Here is an 18843-nt window from a genome sequence, read left to right as displayed (position 1 = left end):
GTGATTAAAGGCACAGAGGCTAAAACATACGAAGGACAGTTGCAAGAATTGGATATGGTCAGTCTCAAGAAAAGAAGGGGTGACATGATAGCAGTATTCCGATATTTGAGGGGCTGCCACAAAGAGGAGGGGGGGTCAACGTATTTTCCAAAGCACCAGAATGCAGGACAAAAATCAATGAATGAAAACTAATCAAGGAGAGAAGCAACTTGGAACTAAGGAGAAACTTCCTAACAGTGAGGACAATTAACCAGTGGGACAGAAGTTGCCTCCAGAAGTTGTGAGTCCTTCAACGACGAAGGTTTTTAAGAAGAGAATGGACCTATCTGAAATGGTAAATACTTGAGGAAGGGGTTGGACGAGAAGACCTCCAAGATCCCTTCCAGCTGTCTTCTGATTGATTGATGTTTGCCCTGCCCACATTTCTCCAATGGACTTAGCTGCCTCATATTTGACCATTTCCGGGGCCCTTTGAGCCCTTCAGTTGATGCTATTTTTTTTCTGCCTTTTGCAAAGTATTGTTCTCCTCCTCCTCCTCCTCCTCCTAGGCCCTCTTGCCTGCAAGGAAATGGACTATTGGTTTCACTTCACTAGAGGGTCCCAAATACTGTACATGCCCGACCTCACCACGCTGTGAAAAGGAAGCAATCCATCAGCCTAGGAGAAGGGGACCGGAAAAAATAGGCCACGTTGTATAAGCAAATCCAGCTGTGCTCCCTCCGATTGTCCAGTCCTGCCTTTGATCTCGAGATACCAGAGAGGCAGCCTTTACTGGAACCGCAGGCCCGGTGGAGAAACTCCTCCGTTTCATTCGCAAAAGGACATTTCCTCAATAACTTCTGAGTACAATAGTCCATCTCGCCGAATGAGGACACAAAGGGGATCCCAAAATAAGCTGTGGTGACCGGCCAACTTTCAGCTGAAGGCGAGGTGGACAGCTTGGACTTTCTCACTCTAGGGACAGAAGGACTGAACTGTTCTGACTTAGGCTTCCTGAGTCATTAAAACACACGAGTAGTCCCAAAAACCTCTTTTATTGCAACAGCTGTGAATTCTGTTCATTCACAGATGAATCCCAATTAATTGTAAAGAGTCCTTCAGGAGAAGTCCATCGGGATAATTCCCACCTTTATCTCCCTTGACACACTGCCAAAGACTTAACTGGCAAAGCCACACGGAGTCCAGAATCAAACAGAGCTTCAGGCTTTAAACTGAACAGAATGAACAAGCGTTGCTTCCTGCAAAGGCCCACGTGTCTTCGCTCCTCTTTTAAGTCTTATGGGAGGGGCCAATCATCTCCCAGCCTTACTCCCGAGTTGTCCCTTTTGTTTTAACTGTTCTTGCCTTCTGGCAGCTCTGCGCATGCGCGCACTGGGAACAGGCTCCCCCTGTTCCTCCGCCTCGCTGAGGTCCGCCTCTGGAGGTTCTGGAGGCAGCACATACATCCCAGATGTCCCCTTCTCTGCCTCCGACGCAGAGCCTTCGTCCGAGCCTTCCCCAGACTCCAGGACTGGCCTATGGTCCTCCCCGGTCCTCCTCACTGTCCGACTCTGCTGCCAGCTCCGCAGGCTGCTGGCAGATCACAACGTGGACGAAGATTGTTGTGAATGCTCCAACACTAGAAATTTTTAAGAAGATGTTGGCTAACCATTTGTCTGAAGTGGTGTGAGCAGGGGGTTGGACTAGAAGACCTCCAGGGTCCCTTCCACAGAGCTGGGCTTCACATAATTTAACAACCAGTTTGCCCCAGCACCGAAAATGTGAGCACACGTGCCTTCCGCAGATGTGGCTCGTGGCCTAAAAAACGCAGCTAAATAGGATGGCATAGCGCCAGAGTGGTTGGGTAAGGGGGACCCTCAGGTCACAACTACCGGTTTGCCTGAACTGGTTCGAACCGGCTGAATCCCACCTCTGCCCTTCCAACTCTGTTATTCTTTTCTATTCTAAGATGGACGATGAGAAATAAGCTCATTCTAGTACAATGTATCTCAAACCCAGCATCCTTAAGATGGTGGACTTCAATTCCCAGAATCCCCTACTCAGACAGGGATTCTGGGAGTGGAAGTCCACCCATCTTAAAAGTTGCTTCGGTTTGTCATTTCAAACATACAGACAGTCCTTGACTTACAACACTTCGGTTAGTGACCGTTCAAAGCTAAAGCGACACTGAAAAATGTGACTTATGATAGTTTTTCATAGCTATGACCTTTGCAGCATGCCCAGGATCACGTGATTAAAATTCAGATGCTTGGCAACTGGTTCGTATTTATGACCGTTGCTGTGTCCTGGAGTCACGCGATCCCCTTTTGCGACTTTCTGACAAAGCAAAGTCAGTCGGGGAAGCCAGATTCACTTAACAACCATTTCACTAACTTAATAAATGCAGTGATTCACTTAACAAATGAGGGAAGAAAATGGGGCGAAATTCACTTAACAAATGTCTCACTTAACAAACAGAAGTGTTGGGCTCAATTGTGGTCGTAACTCAAGGACAACCTGTACAAGTAATAGTCAGCATACAACCTCAATCAGGACCAGAGCGTCTGTTGCTAAGCAACGTGCTTATGGTGCACTCGATTTTATGACCTTTTTGCCATGGTTGTTAAGTGAATCATTTCAGTTCTGCAGATCCCATTGTTGCTATGTGAATCCAGTTTCCTCCTTGTCAGAAGCTGTCTGCGATGGTCGCAAATGCAATCAATGACACTGCGATGGTGCAGCTATCATAAATACTTAGCAGAATAACAATAATTGAGTAGAAGGGACTTTGGACGTCTTTTTTTTTTTTTTATTTGATTTATATGCCGCCCTTCTCCAGAGACTCAGGGCGGCTTACAAGGCGTTAAGCAATAGCCTTCATCCTTTTGTATATTTATACAAAGTCAGCTTATTGCCCCCACAATCTGGGTCCTCATTTCACCTACCTTAGAAAGGATGGAAGGCTGAGTCAACCTTGAGCCTGGCGAGATTCGAACTTACTTTAATTGCAGACAGCTGGTGTTAAATTACAGTGCTTAGTCTGCAGAGCTATCCAGGCTCCTAGTCCAAACCCCAGTTCAAACAGGAGATGCTATACCATTTCAGACTGGACTAGCTGTCCAGTCTGTTCTTAAAAGCCTCTGATAATGGAGCACCCACAACTTCTGGTGGCAAGCAGTTCCACTGTCCTCACTGGTAGGAAGTTTCTCCTTCATTCCAAGTAGCTTCTCTCCTTGTTCAGTTGTTCAGTTTCCATCCCTTATTCCTTCTTCTGGCCTTCAGGTGTTTTGGGAAATAGCTTGACCCCCTCCTCTCTATGGCAGCCCCTCAAATACTGGAAGATGGCTATCATGTCTCCCCTGGTCCTTCTCTTCACTAGACTAGCCATGATGCCCAGTTCTTGCAACCGTTCTTCATACATTTTAGCCTCCAGTCCCTTAATCAACCTGGTTGCTCTTCTCTGCACTTTTCCTAGAGTCTCAACATCTTTTTTATACTGTGGTGACCAAAACTGGATGCAGAATTCTAGGGGTGGCCTTACTAAGGCTTTACAGAGTGGTATTAGTACCTCCCTTGATCTTGATTGTATCCCTCTGTTAATGGAGTTTAGGATGGCATTGGCTTTTTTGGCACACGGATGGCTCCTATTTAGCTGGTTGTCCACTAAGACTCCAAGATCCCTTTCACAGTCACTGCTACTAATCCTGATTTCCCCCAGTCTATAGGTGTCCCTTTGGTTTTTCTTGCCTAAGTGTAAGGTAGTCTTCGACTTATAACCGTTCATTTAGTGACCATTCGAAGTTACAAAGGGACTGAAAAAAAGTGGCTTATGACCGTTTTCCACACTTACGACCGTTGCAGCCTCCCCATGGTCACGTGATCAAAATTCAGAGGCTTGGGAGCTGGCTCATGTTTATGACAGTCGCAGCGTCCTGCGATCATATGTTCCCCTTTTGCGACCTTCTGACAAGCAAAGTCAGTGCGGAAACCAGATTCACTTAACAACCTAGTGACTGGCTTAACAACTGCAGGGATCCACTTAACAACAGTGGCAGGAAAGGTCATAAAATCGGGCAAAACTCACTCAACCACGGACTCACTTAGCAACGGAAATTTTGGGCTCAGTTGTGGTCATAAGCCGAAGACTATTTATAAATAATTACGGGCAGCTGGGATACAAAATGCATCTTTCCCAGTTATTTAGGCCTTCTCCCATCCTGCGGGGTCCTACCACAGAATTACAATGTCTGAAGGAAGCAGCAGAAGGATAATCAAGTTGAGGTTGAGTTCCAACAGACGGGGGAGGTTGAACAACTAGCCTCTTGGTGCGACCAGAACAATCTGGAACTGAACAGACTCAAAACCGTAGAAATATTGGTGGGTTTTAGGAGAAACCTTTCCATATTTCCACCTCTTACAATACTAGACAACACAGAATCAACAGTAGAGACCTTCAAATTTCTAGGTTCTACCATATTGCATGGACTCCTAACATCAAAAATGTCACCAAAAAAGCAGAACAAAGAATGTTCTTTCTGTGCCAACTCAGGAAGCTCAACCTGCCCAAGGAGCTGCTGATCCAGTTCTACAGAGAAATTATTGAGTCTGTCATCTGCACCTCCATAACTGTCTGGTTTGGCTCTGCAACCCAACAAGACAGACACAGACTTCAGAGGATCATTAGAACTGCAGAAAAAACAATGGCGACCAACCTGCCTTCCATGGAGGACCTGTATACTGTACGAGTCAAAAAGAGGACTGTGAAAATATTTACAGACCCCTCGCATCCTGGACATAAATTGTTTCAACTCCTACCTTCAAAATGACGCTATAGGGCACTGCACACCAGAACAACTAGACACAAAGGCAGTTTTTCTCTGAATGCCATCACTCTGCTAAACAAATAATTCCCATAACACTGTCAAACTATTTACTGTCTGCACTACTATTACAATTAAACTTCTCATCGTTCCCATCACTCATCTCCTCCCACTTATGACTGTATGGCTATAACCTTGTTGCTGGTATCCTTAAGATTTATATTGAGTGTTTTCTAATAGGATTTGATTGCTTATTTGTTCCCTATGACTATCATTAAGTGTTGTACCTTATGATTCTTGACACATGTATCTTTTATTTTATGTACACTGAGAGCGCATACACTAAAGACAAATTCCTTGTGTGTCCAATCACACTTGGCCAATAAAGAGTTCTATTCTGTTCTACCCAGGATTAGAAACACGGCCCCTTGTGCATTAGTCCAGGCCACGTCTGGCCCTCGGCTGAGAGACGAAGGTTGATATCTACTCTGGAAGCTCTCAAAACACTTGAGAAAGCTCTCAAAGGCAATATAAAGATGAAAGTTACTTTCAGACGGCGAGGAATGGTGCCATTTCGGACACAAAATCCACCTCCAGTGTTTGTGTCCTAATAAAAGGAAGCTCTCAACTAAATGTCAGGGGAATCCACTTGATGACATTGATTGAATACACCAGGAATGGACATGTTGAGCGAGTAGCATTACAAGCAAACCACACGTAGCTCTCTACTCATATTTTTCTGCCTCCTTTGCAATCTTCCCTTGTCTTCAGAGAGTTATCTGCATCTTCTGGGCTTTTGAGAGTTTGCCAAAGTTGCCCAAATCCAGTGGGGAAAATAACTTTGCGTAGATCCTTCAAGGTTGGGTGGTACGGATGACTTCGATTCATCGAACGGAACAGAATAACAGAGTTGGAAGGGATCTTGTAGGTCATCTAGTCCAACCCTCCACCCAAGCAGGGGATCCTACACCATTTCTGACAAATGGCTGTCCAACCTCTTCTTGAAAGTCTCCAGTGATGAAGCTCCCACAACTTCTGAAGGCAACTTCTGTTCCGTTGGTTGATTGTTCTCACTGTCAGAAAAATTCTCCTTATTTCTATGTTGAATTTCTCCTTGATGTGTTTCCATCTGTTATTCCTTGTCTGGCCTTCAGGTGCTTTGGAGAATAGCTTGACCCCCTCCTCTTTGTGGCAGCCCCTCAAATATTGGAACACTTCTATCCTGTGTCCCCTGGTCCTTCTCTTCACTAGACTAGACATGCCCAGTTCCTGCAACCGTTCTTCATATGTTTTAGCCTCCAGTCCCGTAATCATCTTTGTTGCTCTTCTCTGCACTCTTTCTAGAGTCTCAACTTCTCTTTTATAGCGTGGTGACCAAAACTGGATGCAGTACTCTACGTGTGGTTTTACTAAGGCTTTATAGAGTGGCACTAACACTTCAGGTGATCCGGGTTGTATCCCTCTGTTAACAGGGTTGAATTGATTTTTTTGGTAGCTTCAGCACAATGCAGTTGTGTGCTGCAGTACAGATCCACAACCATTTTAGCATTTGGCAAATGCATGTTGATCATGTGCCATGGGGATGCGCATAAATGTGAGGACTGGTCGTAAGTTATTCTTTCCAGTGCCGTTTTCTGAATGGCCGTGAAACGAATGGTTGTAAGTCAAGGACTAACCGCAGTTCTTCCAAAGAAGCTATTGAGGACAGCAGCCTTATAAACATTGCCTAATAGTGGTGATAATAATGTTTAGAAACCGAAGATGGGTGAAATCTTGTAAGAGGAACAAAACTTGCAAGCTGATATATGGGGGAGTGGGACACAAAAACTATCTAGATTCAATGCGTTTAGTTTGGGATCACCTTTTTTTAAAAAAGATAAAATTAAAAGTTTTGCCAGAAATGAATCATGCTTGAGGGCCTCATCATCTTCCGGAGGGATAGTTACGTGAAATTGAGGTGACACCACTATAAAAGTGGAAGAAATCTTTATTTTTATTTTTTATTTTTTTATGAAAAGTTAAAGCAGACAGGGGTCAGCAACCTGCGGCTCTGGAGCCGCATGTGGCTCTTTCACCCCTCTGCTGCAGCTCCCTGTCGCTCAAAATATGCGTCACAACTGCCAATGTGCAACATCCGCCGGCACACGATGTATTGAGCTTTTCGACCCCCGGTAGGCCAACCATGGATAAATCCAAGAAAAGAAAAGTTTCAGAAGAAAACAGAACGTTTAATTCAACTACATATGCTAGTTTTGTGGCCGCTCAGGAAATAGTCAGGCACGAGAAGGGTTTTGTGGCTCCCGGTGTTTTCTTTTCTGTGGGAAACGGGTCCAAATGGCTCTTTGAGTGTTTAAGGCTGCAGGCCCCTGTCCTAGACAAAAAAAACTACCATGCCAGCGAAGGGCAATCCTGAATAGGATTCACAGGTCATACAGGGTCTCCCGGGACTCTCTATGGGGCATAGCATCCTCCCCTCAGTGAGACTGTGGGGTCCTGTTGTGGCCCGCCAGCAACCTGTGCAGCTGGTAGCTGATTCCAACAGCGAGGAGGCTGGTGTGATGCTGCACCAGCAGCCTGTGCAGCTGGCGCTCGAGTCAGACAATGAGGAGGCTGGAGAAGATGTGGTGCCAGAGGCGGGGATTCAGCCAGGGCCTTCAGAACCTCCAGAAGCTTCCATAAGTAAAGAGGAAGAAGAGAAGCCTCTTCTCAATGCATGGGCCCGCAGAGCTGCCAAAAGGCAGGAATGGCTCCTCAGGCGGAGGTCTCCTCGAGAGTAAGGCTTGGGGCTAATTGGCCACTCCCCTAGCCTATTTAAGGAATGACGACGACTGAGGCAATTTGCAGAAAACAACTTCATTCATGTTCCTTCGCGTATTGACTCCAGAAACGTCTGATCGGCTCTTGCTTCTCTCTTGTCATTTTTCCTGCAAATTGCTTCTGGGCATTCTGCCAACCACAGTAAGCTTACGGTTATCTGAAAGGCTGTGCCTCAGAATTGAGTTATTATTCCTTGGACTCTTGTCGGCTGTTAACGAAGTTAAATTAACAGCCCTTGTTCGGAAAAGACTGATTTAAACTGTACTTGTGTTTGAACAACTACTAAGAAAGCTCATTAGTAGTCCTTAATTAGTAAACTAAGGTTTGTACGGACTTTGTGTGCGCTGCGTTCTTTCTGGTCTGTAGCTGGGGCAGAACAGATCCCATGTCAAACTGGAGATCACATCACACAGATACTAGTCCAGTTCCTGATTCTTTTCCCATATAAACGATGCTGTGCTTCAATGGTTAGACGGCCTAGATTTTTGTATGTAAATATATTTTTTTCGTATTTTTCGGAGTATAAGACGCACATTAGTTTTTGGGGAGGAAAACAAGAAGAAAAAATTCTGCCTCTGCCCAGCAGCATCCATCGGTATCCATCTGGCTAGAGTCCAGTGATGAAATCCGAACTGGTTTGCTACCGTTTTGCTGGCTGTGCATGTGCACTGTACAACACGTGCTGTCACATGCTGCATGTGCAGTGCGTGACAAACACATGCTCTGCACATGCACATGTGCAGTACACGTCAAAAGGATGCTTGGGAAGGTAAGTAGGACAGTGAGGGGGGAATCAGCTGTAGCGCGTGATTTAGCTTTGCTAGAAAGCAGGAAATCCTGCTTTCTAGCAAAGCTAAACCGCCTGGCACAACTGATCGTTGGAAATACCAGTTTGTGGAACCGGTAGCTTTTTAAACTGCTGGTTCAACCGAACCGGTAGCTTTTTTTTTTTTACTACCAGTTCACCAGAACCAGTAGTTTTTATCACTACCGGTTTCGCCCGAACCGGAGCAAACCAGTAGCATTTAACCCCTGCTAGAATTCTTGCAGCAAACAGCAAATAGCCTTGTCAGCTTCAGCCCGTTATCGCAGCCTGATTCAGCACGAGCAGCTGATTGGTGGGTGGATCGGCCACCCGGAATACTGCCAGTCAGCTGTTCCAGGTTGCTGGCATCGCCACAGACCATCGCCACCTCCGCGCGTCACATTTTTGGTCTCCGTCCCAGAGGTGGTATTTAGCCGATTCTCACTGGTTCGCATGAACTGTTGATGGAAATTTGGCCAAGGTCGCCGAACCGCTAGCGATGGCTGGCTCGCCACGCCCCCAAACTGGTCCCCTGGTTGCCACTCGCTCTGTCGCCCTGCCTGCCATGTTCATTGCCGCCATGTTCTTCATGCATTCATATATTAGCTGAAATGATAATATATATCACCATTCCATGTGTGACATGCCAGGAAAGAAAGAAAGAGGGGGGGGGAAGAGAAACAAAGAAAGAAACAAAGAAAGAAAAGCGTGAGAGAAGCAGAGAGGCAGGAGAGGAAAGAAGAAAGAAAAGGAAGGAAGGAAGGAAGAGAGAGAGCGGGAGGGAGGGAAGGAGGCAGAGAAGAGAAGGAAGGGAGGAAGGAAGGAAGGAAGAGAGAGGCAGAGAAGAAAAGGAAGGAAGAAAAAAGAAATAAAGAGGGAGGGAGGGAGAGAGAAAGAAAGAATAAGGAGGGAGAGAGGGAGGGGGGAGGCAGAGAAGAAAAGGAAGGGAAGCAGACAGGCAGAGAAGAAAACGAAGGAAGGAAGGGGGAGGGAGGGAGGCAGAGAAGAAAAGGGAGGGAGGGAGGAAGGAAGGAAGGAAGAGGGAAGCAGAGAGGCTGGAGAGGAAAGAGAAAGAAAAGAAGGAGGGAAGGAAGGGAGGAAGGGAGGCAGAGAAGAAAAGGAAGGGAGGAAGGGAGGCAGAGAAGGGATGGAAGGAAGGAAGGAAGGAAGGAAGGAAGGAAGGAAGGAAGGAAGGGAGGGAGGGAGGGAGGGAGGGAGGGAGGGAGGGAGAGAGAGAGAGAGAGAAAGAGAGAGAGAGAGAGAGAGAGAGAGAGAGAGAGAAAGAGTTTCCCAAACATGACAACTTGAACTGCCCCCCAACACCGGTGTTGATTCTTCTTTTTAAATCTGCAGAGCTACACCAAGTTTTATCCTAAGGGTCAGGATCCAGGAAACAATAGGAAGCATCAGAGGAGGAGGAGGAGGAAGAGGGAAATGCATAGGATGCCTCTCTCATGTCGAGGCCATGATCCTGGACGAATCCAAAGACAATGGGTTTAAGACCCCCGGATTTCCTCCGAGAAACCTCGGAGTCAAAGAGGAAGAAATAAAACTTATCTAGACAAGGGAGAGAAAAGAGGTTGGGGAAACATTAGATGAGCCCGCTGTTCTCACGTGCTCCACAAAGGGGTTTCAAGACCCTGATTTCAAACACCGACTTTTTCCCTATAATTGGGAAGGCCCGGGTATTTTTTTTCCAGATTTTTACAACGCTCGCCTGGCCACAAATAAAGAAATCTGGCAGCCTCTGGGCACCCTGGACTTCAATTCCCAGAATTCAGCTGGCAGGGGATTCTGGGAGTCTCCAAAATGGCTGAAGTAAAGTTGAAAGGGGGAAAAAATGGCTGGCTTGTGTTAAACGAACGAGGATTCAGTCTCGTGCACACAACCAACCTCTTGGCATATAACCTTAACTGAGTTTTAGGTTTTTAGCGCTTATTTAGGTAAATGTGGTGGCCTGGCAGTGCAAATTACAGGTGTCCTTGGCTTACATCCATTCATTTAGTGATTGTTCAAAGTCAAAACGGCACTGAAAAGTGATTTAAAGCCATTTTTCACACTTACGACCATGGCCACGTGATCAAAATTCAGAGGCTTGGACACTGACTCATATTTATGACGGTCGCAGTGTCCCGGGGTCACCTGTTTCCCTTTTGCGACCTTCTGACAAGCCAAGTCAATGGGGAAGCTGGATTCACTTAATGACTGTGCGATTCACTTAACAACTATGGTGATTCACTTAACAACTGTGGCAAGAAAGGTCGTAAAACGGGGCGAAAAAACCCCCCTCACCTATTAACAACCTGTCTTGCTTAGCAACTGAAATTTTTGGGTCAGTTGTGTTCATACATGGTTACGAATGGGACAATTTCCCCAGTTATTAAAATCCAGCATGGAACTTTCAAGGTTGTGTTTGAATTTTCAGTTCAGCATTCGAGTCCTTGGCTTGGCTAACAAAACAAATTTGCAAAATTTGTTTCTGGCAAAAAAAGGTCGTAAATCACAGTCATGTGACCAACGGGGCACTGCAAATGGCCGTAAATTCAGGCCGGTTGCCAAGTCACAGGGCCGCAGGAGAGAGATCAGGTCAGAACTTCAATACTGGGTTTGTAAGTCTCGTTTGAGGGAGTCCGTCATAACTTCGAATAATCACTAAGCATCCAGTCGTAAGTTAAGGACTACATGTATTTTTGGCGCTGTCATTTTATGCTTTTAAAGCTGCTTTTACTTATAAATCACCGGACCTTGTGAGGATTTGGGGCTTTGAAATTTTCATACAATAATTGAAACAAATCAAACAATCAATAAAAATATTCCTGACTCAGCTCTACCTTCGCAAATTGGGGAGAGGGAGGGGGGAGAATTATTTCCAGACCCTGGGAGAGTTCCCCTCTTTGTCTAAATAAAAATCCAGTAGGTAATTTTTTCCTGAAATGTGACTATTTTTGCAATGTAGTAGTTTGCAGACACAGGGAAGCGATGCAACAACTCTACAAGTGCATTGAATGGAACAGATTAAGAAGACAATATTTTACCAATGTTAATATAGGTAATCCTCCACATACGACCACAACTGAACATAAAAGTTATGTTCTTAAGTGAGACATTTGTTAAGTGAGTTGAACTGTATCCTGTTTTCCTTGTGCAGATAAGGAAAATGACATACCGTATTTTTCGGAGTATAAGATGCACTTTTTTCCCCTCAAAAAGAGGGTGAAAATCTGGGTGCATCTTATACTCTGAATGTAGCCCTGCGCGGCCTCGCAAATGGAGATTTCAGAGGCTGAAAGAAGCCTCTGAAAGAAGCTTCAGAAAAAAAGCCTCCAAACAGAGCTTCAGAAAAAAAAGCCTCCAAACAGAGCTTCAGAAAAAAAGCCTCTGAAAGGCTTTTATCTAAAATAATATGGCAAGCAACAAAAGAAGAATCAGTAAAGGTTCTAACCAAACTACGCTATCAAATCTGGAGAATGACACAATAACCAACAGGTCGAAAGAGGTTAAACTACATACCAATACCAAAGAAAGGAGACTGAACAGAGTACAGATAGCTCTTCAGAATAAAAGCCTCTGAAAGAAGCTTCAGAAAAAAAGCCTCCAAACAGAGCTTCAGAAAAAAAGGCTTTTTTTCTGAAGCTCTGTTTCGGAGGCTTTCAGAGGCAGAAAAAGACATTTTTTCTGAAATGGAATTTCAGAAGTTTCAGAGGCAGAAAAAAAAGCAAAAAAACCAAGGCTCAGAGCTCACAACTAAGGAACCTGTTGCTAAAATTCACCTCTGGGAACAGCTGATTGGGGGTATTCAGGGAGGCCTATCCACCTGCCAATCATCTTTTTTCTTATTTTCCTCACCAAAAACTAAGGTGCATCTTATACTCCGGTGTGTCATATATTCCGAAAAATACAATAGCTAGAAGGGGAATTCTGGGAGTTGAAGTCCAACCACCTTAAAGTTGACAATTTAGATGTCAACAGTTCTCAGAATTTCTTCCTCTCACCGCTACACTATACAAGAAGCCCTAGAAATACATCAGTTCATTTAGTGACCATTCGAAGTTACAGCATTGGAAAAAGTGACCTATGAACCGTTTTTTCCACACTTACGAACGTTGCCGCGTCTCTGCGGTCATTACTACTGTAATGCTCTCTACATGGGGCTCCCCTTGAGGAGCACCCGGAGGCTCCAGCTGGTCGAGAATGCGGCCGCGCGGGTAGTTATGGGAGCAGCATGGCGCTCCCATGTGGCTCCCCTCCTGCGCGAGCTGCACTGGCTCCCGGTGGTCTTCCGGGTGCGCTTCAAGGTCTTAGTTACCACCTTTAGAGCGCTCCATGGCTTAGGACCAGGGTACTTACGAGACCGCCTTCTGCCACCAATAGCCTCTCACCGCCCAGTACGCTCCCATAGAGAGGGGCTTCTCAGGGTGCCGTCAGCCAAACAATGTCGACTGGCGGCCCCCAGGGGGAGAGCCTTTTCTGTGAGGGCACCCACCATCTGGAACGAGCTCCCCCCAGAGATACAGAAGATTCCAGATCTACGCACTTTCCGCCGTGTCCTCAAAACATTCCTGTTTCAGCAGGCCGGCCTGGCCTAACTTTCCCTTTATATTGCTTTTTGATTTTATTTTAAACTGGGATGTCTTGAATTATCTAGGACCAGAATGTTTAGTATATTTTAATTGGTTTTTTATTATTAACGTTTGTATTACATGTATTTTTATCGTTCGCTGTTCACCGCCCTGAGTCCCTTAGGAATAGGGCGGTATATAAATTTAATAAATAAATAAAATAAATAAATAAATATGATCAAAATTAGAATGCTTGGCAACTGGCGTGTACTTGTGACGGTTGCAGTGTCCCGGGGGCCATGTGATCCTGTTTTGCGACCTTCTGACAAGCAAAGGCAATGGGAAAGCCAGATTCATTGAACAGCCGGGTTACTCGCTTAACAACTGCGGTGATTCACTTAACAACTGTGGCAAGAAAGGTCATAAAATGGGACAAAACTCATTTAACAAATGCCTCAGTTAGAAACTTAAATTCTGGGCTCAATTGTGGTCATAAGTTGAGGACTACCTGTATAGTGCCAAGGTAAATCTCTGCCCTAACCTTAAACTCAGAATTGTTCTTTTGTCAGCATATTTCTTAAAAAAAAAATAAAAAATTCCACAGCCTCCCATTCTTGGCTGATGCCCCTTATTTTATATATTCAGGCCCCCAATTGCATGTTTTTGTTCCAATTTGTTCCACATAGAGAAGAAAAATGATTGCCCGAAGCCATTCAGAGGCCTTTGGCTTTGAGCAGTATCAAAATACAGGATATGGCGGTTGTTTTTTAAGGGGAAAATAGGAACGAAGAAATGAAAATAAAGAAGTCTTGAACGGAGCTTACAAGAGGGAAATTCAGAAATCCCAGCAAAGGGGAACGGATTGGAAGGCGATACTTAAAGCTCCTGGGCCCTTTCTGGAAATGCAAAACAGATTTGGGGTAGCTTTAATTGGGCTTTTTATCTCGTACAGGTAGTCCTAGACTTACGACTGCAATTAAGCCCAACGTTTCTGAAGTGAAGTGAGGCATTTTTAAAGTGAGTTTTGCCCCCATTTTACGACCTTTCTTGCCGAAGGTTGTTGAGTGAATCACTGCAGGTTTGTTAAGTTAGTAACATGTTGCACAATCTCCATTCCCTCCCCACTCCTGGGGGATGGATACTGCAAAATCTCCATTCCCTCCCCACTCCTGGTAAAAGGATACTGCAAAATCTCCCTTCCCATCCCACTCCTCGGGGAAGGATACTGCAAAATCTCCATTCCCACCCCACTCCTGGGACAAGGATACTGCACAATCTCCATTCCCACCTCACTCCTGGGGGAAGGATACTCCACAATCTCCATTCCCACCCCACTCCTGGGGGAAGGATACTGCACAATCTCCACTCCCACCCACTCCTGGAGGAAGGATACTGCAAAATCTCCATTCCCACCCCACTCCTGGGGGAAGGATACTGCACAATCTCCACTCCCACCCCACTCCTGGGGGAAGGATACTGCAAAATCTCCATCCCCACCCCACTCCTGGGGCAAGGATACTGCACAATCTCCACTCCCACCCCACTCCTGGTAGGATACTGCAAAATCTCCATTCCCACCCTACTCCTGGGGGAAGGATACTGCACAATCCCCATTCCCTCCCCATTCCTGGGGGAAGGATATTGCAAAATCTCCATTCCCACCCCACTCTGGGGCCAGCCAGAGGTGGTATTTGCCCTCCCCTTTTTCCTTTTACCTAGAGGTAAAAGGGAAAAAGTGAGATTATTATAAAAATGTACACAAATGATGAAAAAGAAATAAATATTAATCAAATAAGAAATTGAAATGAGAATAGAGGTAAATAGAAAATCGGGGCTGCTCAAATACCATTCTAGATCGAACTGAAAAGGGAAACAACAAGACAGAGGAGAAGGAGTAGAGTGAGTGGAAAGGGGAAGAGAGGAGAGGAGAGAAGAGGAGAAAGAAGAAAGGGAAAAGGAGAGGAAGAAAAGGGAGGGGAAAAATTAAAAATTAAAGTTAAAAGATAAAATGAATGAAAAATGATGGATAAATGACTGTACATGTAAATGTGTTTATGAGAAATAAAAATAAAAACTTTTTTGATACAAAAAAAAAAAAAAGAACTGCTCAAAATTTCCGCTGTCGGTTCTCCAGAACCTGCTGGATTTCACCCCTACATAAATCCCTTTTTGAGAGGGGTCATCGCAACTTCAAACAGTCATTAAGCAACCAGTCTTAAAATCAAGGACCACCCATATGACTCAATCAATTTACAGCAATATAATCCTACAACAAATTGCTTTACAGTTAATCCTTGACTTGCAACAGTCCGTTTAATGACTGTTTAAAGTTATAACGGCACATTAAAAAAATTACTTATAATGGGTTTTTTTTACACAATCCTTATAGCATCCCCATGGTCACGTGATCAAAATTAAGGCGCTGGGAAACTGACTCATATTTATGACGGTCGAAGTGAGACAGGCTCATATGATTCCCTTTTACGACCTTCTGACAAGCAAAGTCAATGTGGGAAGCCAGATTCACTTAACAACCAGGTTGATAACTTAACAACTGCAGTTATTCACTTAACAACCGTAGCAAGAAAGGTCGTAAAATGGGGCAAAATTCCCTTAGCAATTCTCGCTTAGCAAACAGAAATGTTGAGCTCAATTGTGGTCATAAATCAAGGACTACCTGTATTGAGGGTTGCGTCCGAGTTGTACTTAATTAAAAGGATTTAATAAATAAAATTCCTGCTGCAATTCATAGCATTCTCATAAACGGCCCTGTGTGATGTTTCCTGGCTGATCCGATTAGTCTCCTCTATGCATGTAATGTTTATTAAAACGTTGAAAAGAGAAGAAAAGAAACTGATGCGACCAGATAGATAGAAAGTGAAAAGGCAAAAAGGGAAAGAAAGAAATCAAAGGAAAAGGGAAATGTGCAAGAAAAGAAAAAAGTTGAAGAAAAAATAGAAAAGGGAAAAAATAATAATAATAATACAAATGATGGCTTTTCTCTGAAGGGAGTGGAGCTTCCTTCTAACTTTTCCTTGGTTGCAGGTAGTCCTCGACTTACAACCGTAACTGAGCCTGGAATTATAGTTGTAAGTTGTGCAGATAGCTAAGGGGCTCAATTTTATGAGATTTTTGCAGTGGTGGTTTATTTATTAATTTTTTATGCCCGTTGTTAGCCGTATGCTGCAGTTGTTAAGTGAACACCATGGTCATTAAGCAAACTCATTGGTGATCCTGGAAAGGGTCACTGGAATTTTAAACCCAGGTCGAAAGTAGCTTGGGTGAGGTCCAGATAATTTGGGATTGATTGCTAAGCAACTGTTCATAAGTTAAGGACTATCTATATTACCCTCCCTTTTTTCCTTACATCTTTGCAAATCCTCTGTCCTGCTGTTATCTTGTTTTCTAAGCTGTGACGTTCCCGATCTTTCAAATCTCCTGTGTTTTACAGGAAAAGGTTTATCAGAGTTTATTACAATTTTAAGAGGAGCTTTTGCCCCAGATTTGATGCATGATTTTGGGCCATAAATCTCTGTTGCTACTGACTCACACAGATTGCCAAGACAAAAAAAAAAAAAGAATGATGGCTGGAACAAAATTATTGTGAGAAGTCTGCCCTCTGGTGGTCTTCCTAATATATGGCAGCCCCTGAAATATCCTGGGTTAGGAATACAGGTAAGTCTTGACTTATGACCAGCACTGAGTCCAAAGTCCAGGTGCCTCTTGAAAAAAAGCACCTTTGGGACAACTGTGACCTGGATGACTGAGAATCTCCATAGACATGGAGCCCAAAATTTCAGTTGCTAAGTGAGACAGTTGTTAAGTGAGTTTTGCCCTGTTTTACGACTTTTTTTGCCACCGTTGTTAAGAGAATGCCTGCAGTTGTTAAACTAGTCGCACGGTTGTTAAGTGAATCCGGCTTCCCCATCGGCTTTGCTTGTCAGGAGGTTGCAAAATCACGTGACTCCAAGGCACTGCAACCGTCATAAATGTGAGTCAGTTGCCAAGCACAACTTTTGATCACATGATCACTTATGCAACCGTCATAAGTCGTCCGGAGGGGGGGGAGGTCATGTGATCATCTTTTGCAGTGCTATTCTGCAAATAAGTGGCACAGTGGCACTCAACTTCTTTGAAACTCATCCGGTCCTCAAAGCATTTTGAGATGAAAACTTTATTATTTGTTGGGTACTCAACACACAAGCTAGAACCTGTGTCAGTATCGGCTGCCATGTCACTCACTACATTACAGGTAGTCCTCGACTTACGACTGAGCCCAAAATTTATGCTGTTAAGTGAGACACTTCTTGTAGCGAATGTTGCCACAATTTACGCCCATTGTTAACAGTTGTTAAGTGAATCATTGCAGTTGATTAGTTAGTAACCCGGTTGTTAAGTGAATCTGTCTTCCCCATGGACTTTGCTTGTCAGAAGGACGCAAAGGGGGAACCCGGGACAATGGAACAGTCATAGATATGAGTCAGTTGCCGAGTGTCTGAATTTTGATCATGTGACCCTGGGGATGCTGCGATGGTTGTAAGTGTGAAAAATGGTCATTTTCAGTGCCGTTGTAACTTTGAACAGTCACTAAACGAACAGTTATTAAGTGTAGCGGTATTCCTTATGGGAAAAATTTGTTTGGTATTCACCGTTTTTGGTACTCATTGCTGTTTGTGGATCCTCCTTTGTGATTCGCTGGAAGCACTACCTCGACTTACACCCATTCATTTAGTGACCATTCAAACTTAAAACAGCACTGAAAAAAGTAACTTATGACCATTATTCACACTTACGACCGTTGCAGCGTCCCTTTGGTCACGTGATCAAAATGTGGACACTTGGCAACTGGCATGTACTTATGATGGTTGCAATGTCCTGGGATCACGTGATCCCCTTTTGCGGCCTTCTTACAAGCAGTCAGCGGGTCAGCCAGATTCACTTAACAACCGTGTGACTAGCTTAACTGCAATGATTCCACTTATCGTGGCGAGAAATGGGGCAGGACTCACTTAACAACTGTCTCACTTAGCGGCGGAAATTTTGGGCTCAGTTGTGGTCGTAAGTCAAGGACTACCTGTGCTTGCTTGCAGGAAAGCTGGTGGCAGCCAAGGATGACAAAATACGGCAAGTTTACGACTTCAGGCATTTCGTACAAAAATGTTTCCCACAATGTTCACGCACAGCTGCGTGTGAGTGTGTTACAGGTGTGTTACATGCATGCCTACATTTTTTAAAACGCTTCACTTAACAGAAATCCCACTGGAAGCTGTACCTCATGTCTGTAAACGAGGCCTCGATTTTCTGCGAAGACTTCACACCACTCCGGTTTCCCGTCGGCGTTTCCTTCTGAAAAACGTCCAAAGAGCGCATTTTCTCATAGCCGGATGCAATTTTCTTCTCTTCAACTGTCCTTTCCAGGACTGTCTTGGTCAAGGGGTCATCTCCAGAACTGACCGCATTGTTTCGGACTGTTGAATCATCCTTCTTTGCACACCGACTCGAGGGAGAGTTGGGAGAACCGTTCTGACGGACGTCGAGCGGACGCTCCGCCGCGCGGACGGACAGGAACTCGTCCAACGATCTGGGAACTGTGGTTTTCTCGAAGGAATGACCCGGAAGGACTGTAGAACTCTTAAAGGAGCTTTCCTGGCCAAATTCGGCCGGGCTGCAAATTCCAGATAGCCGCTTCAGGTTCCTTCTTTTTAAGGAATTCTGTAGGGAGAAAGCAAAGTCTCATGAAAGGTACTGTAGAACCTCTGGCCACGAATGCTTCTGGACCACGACCAAATCGGTTTCCTACCAAAAAATTCACAAAATGTTTGAATCTGGTCACGAACACGACTCAGAGGGCAATCACACACTG

The 18843-nt window shown here is 44.7% G+C and overlaps 1 protein-coding gene across 3 annotated transcripts in view; it reads right to left on the bottom strand.

The window, feature by feature from the left end:
• The window catches only part of MINDY4 (MINDY lysine 48 deubiquitinase 4), a 104495-nt gene that overhangs the window by 70820 nt on the left and 14832 nt on the right, over positions 1-18843 (bottom strand). For all 3 annotated transcript variants that reach the window (XM_087893122.1, XM_087893120.1, XM_087893121.1), the window contains exon 5: positions 18253-18692. In XM_087893122.1, the coding sequence (XP_087749248.1) occupies positions 18253-18692 (440 nt within the window). The remainder of the gene's footprint in view (positions 1-18252; positions 18693-18843) is intronic.

This window comes from Pantherophis guttatus, chromosome 4, assembly GCF_059756535.1.
Source record: "Pantherophis guttatus breed Tessera chromosome 4, ASM5975653v1, whole genome shotgun sequence".
Lineage (NCBI taxonomy): Eukaryota > Metazoa > Chordata > Lepidosauria > Squamata > Colubridae > Pantherophis > Pantherophis guttatus.
The sequence above is the reverse complement of the archived record's forward strand: the minus strand, read 5'-3'. Positions and strand labels throughout refer to the sequence as shown.